The sequence below is a fragment of the Penaeus vannamei genome, chromosome 17 (genome assembly GCF_042767895.1).
Source record: "Penaeus vannamei isolate JL-2024 chromosome 17, ASM4276789v1, whole genome shotgun sequence".
NCBI classification, from domain to species: Eukaryota; Metazoa; Arthropoda; class Malacostraca; order Decapoda; family Penaeidae; genus Penaeus; species Penaeus vannamei.
The window spans coordinates 18,508,460-18,510,959 of record NC_091565.1 but is presented as its reverse complement, the minus strand read 5'-3'; the positions used below and the strand labels follow the sequence as shown (position 1 = coordinate 18,510,959).

The 2,500-nt window shown below is 38.2% G+C and overlaps 1 protein-coding gene across 4 annotated transcripts in view; it reads left to right on the top strand.

Moving 5' to 3' along the window:
* Nucleotides 1-308: 308 nt before the first annotated feature.
* Srrm1 (Serine-arginine repetitive matrix 1) overlaps nucleotides 309-2,500 on the top strand; it is an 18,798-nt gene continuing 16,606 nt past the window's right edge. For all 4 annotated transcript variants that reach the window (XM_070132004.1, XM_027356992.2, XM_027356993.2 and 1 more), the window contains exon 1: nucleotides 309-461. In XM_070132004.1, coding sequence (XP_069988105.1) covers nucleotides 438-461 — 24 coding nt within the window. In that variant the 5' untranslated portion in view covers nucleotides 309-437. The remainder of the gene's footprint in view (nucleotides 462-2,500) is intronic.

The following is a 2,500-nucleotide window of genomic DNA, read 5'->3' as shown; positions in this document are numbered from 1 at the left end:
AGCAAAATGATAGTGATAATGATAATAATACGAACAATACTAATGATAATGGTAATAATAATTATCATTATCATAATATTAACATATTGATAATAATATATATATTATAAAGGACCCACAAATTATATTTCTTTTTAAGTACTGGAAACCTCACAATGACGATTACGTTTTTTCTCTTCTTTTTCGTTTTTTAGGTTTCATAACCTTGCCACGTCCAAGGTCAACATGAATATCGATGCGCAACAGTAACAAGCCATAAAATATTGGAGTCACGAGCATAAAAAAACACGAATGCATAGCGGGAAATGAGCGCTTTCTCGCTCGCGTCCCTAGCACTGCGAGCACAGAGAGAACCTTGCCGCAAGGACGGAGTTGAGGCTGCGAAGAACGTCGTTGCATGATCGTGTTACCAGAGTTCAGAGTGGAATCTTTTAAAAATGGCGGATGCTGGCTTCTTTCGCGTGAGTTTTTATGAGAGGATTGGTTCAGTGTTGTGAGAGGGTTGTGTTTTCAGGGCGTGTATTAAGGGGGGTGGATGGGAAATGAAGGATATATGATGGGGATGTTAGTCGCCGCGTCCAAACATGGCTGCCGATGACTCCCGCATAGGGGCAGATTATTTATCCAGTAAATAAACCATTAAGTTGAATACCTTTGATTGATAATTAGTACCGTGCACATATATTGCGCTTTATATCATACCTATGTAGCATCTTAGTGATTAAGTAAAAGATGGCAGTAGTTCAATGGCGTATTAATCGAAACGTTTTCAGCTGTGGTGGAGTCTGCTTCACCAAGATTGACATGACGGCGTTTCATTTTTATTTTTAGTAGCGTGATTGTGGTAATATACCTATTTACTGTAGGAAGTGGATTAAATCAGTCATTAATCAAGAATTGATGCATTTCCGCATGTTGATGGTATGATTTAGAAAATATCCACAGTATCTGTGGTGAACTCCCGAATGGTACAGGCCTACCCCAAACCCCATTATCCAGTGATGGTAATAGGGGAAGTATATTGGAATTGTAGTTTAGCATTCCAAGATCCCATAATACATGTAGGGGTACTACCAGTTAACATTAACAAATGCTCTTTGCCAAAGATAACTGATTAGAAGTGGATATTCCTCCTCATGGGAAAGGAGCAATAGTTTCTTATGACTTAGTGGTTCTGCAGAAGGCTTACTGCTTTGATATCTTGGAAGTTATGTTATTCAAAAAGTAAATGTTAAAAGAAACTTTCAGTGCTTTTCATTACAGGTTTATTTTCTTGTAATAACAAGGCTTCTGTTTTATTTGAATCAACATGATACTGTGATCTGCAGTGGATTGCCCCAAATCAGAAGATAAAGCCTACTGATACACCATCACTGATACATGTGATCATGGCCTGTGTACTCCTTACTAAAGATCACATAGTAGATGTTTGGGCATTTGTTAGGTATTCTGGCTTGCTGAAGGCAGGGAGCTATGATAGTGGTTACAATCAGTGTGGGTATCCAAGTATATCTTGCCATTTTGCGATTTTTACCAGAACTACAGTGAAGATGTTAGTATAGATGGATTAGTATGTTTGTTGACATTTGTTAATAGCAGTTCCTTATATTTGACAATATAACTAATCAGAAAAATGAATAGAAGTGCCTTATATCTTAAGTTTATTGATTGTTTTAATAAGCAAGGCCTTTTTATCCATGTATTCTGTTTACAATAAATCTTGTTTATATCAACACAGATATCATCTGTTTGTGCTAAAAGAGTTAAATGTTTTAGATTTAATCCAGATCTCTAGTGTGCATGTGTAATAGCAGTGTCCAGGATCAATGTTTAATTCACCTCTAGAACAGCATTAACATCTAAACTCAAATTTTGGTAGAGGTTGAAGACCGCGACGCGCGTAGATAGAGGAAAATGGACACCGCCATGTTATAGAGCGGGAAAAATAGAAGGGGATAGCGTATAGTTTAAGATGCACCGGCCTTATAGTCACCGCTAAATGAGGAAAATATAACGCGCGGCCGCCTTTCAAATTCAAAGTCGATGAGCTTGTTTACCTTGCTAGGAAAAACACGACACTGACCCACGAACGCATTTTTGCGGTCGCGAATTAGTCCGTGTATCATTACGCGCTTGTCAAAACGATATTTGGCTAATTATCTGTGTCTGCTGGTACGCATTTATACCTTTAAAGTCTTTTAGTAATGTTAATATACTTCAATTGCATATTTTTATATTTATCTATACCCTCATATCGAATCCTGCGCATCGAGTGTTTCACACTTTCTTGCGCCAGCCACAGGTTGACAGCTCACCAACCCGCTCATTTCGAGATTGAAAGCCGGTGAGAAATGCTGCGTTTCCAGTGTTGTGTTGATTCTGGGTTCTTTTTTAAGACCTTTACAGTGGCATCGAAGAACAATTCGACTTCAGTAACCATCCCAGTTTTATATCTGAGCCCATCAAGAGCTCCAAAGGACGAAAAAGGTGATTAAAATCG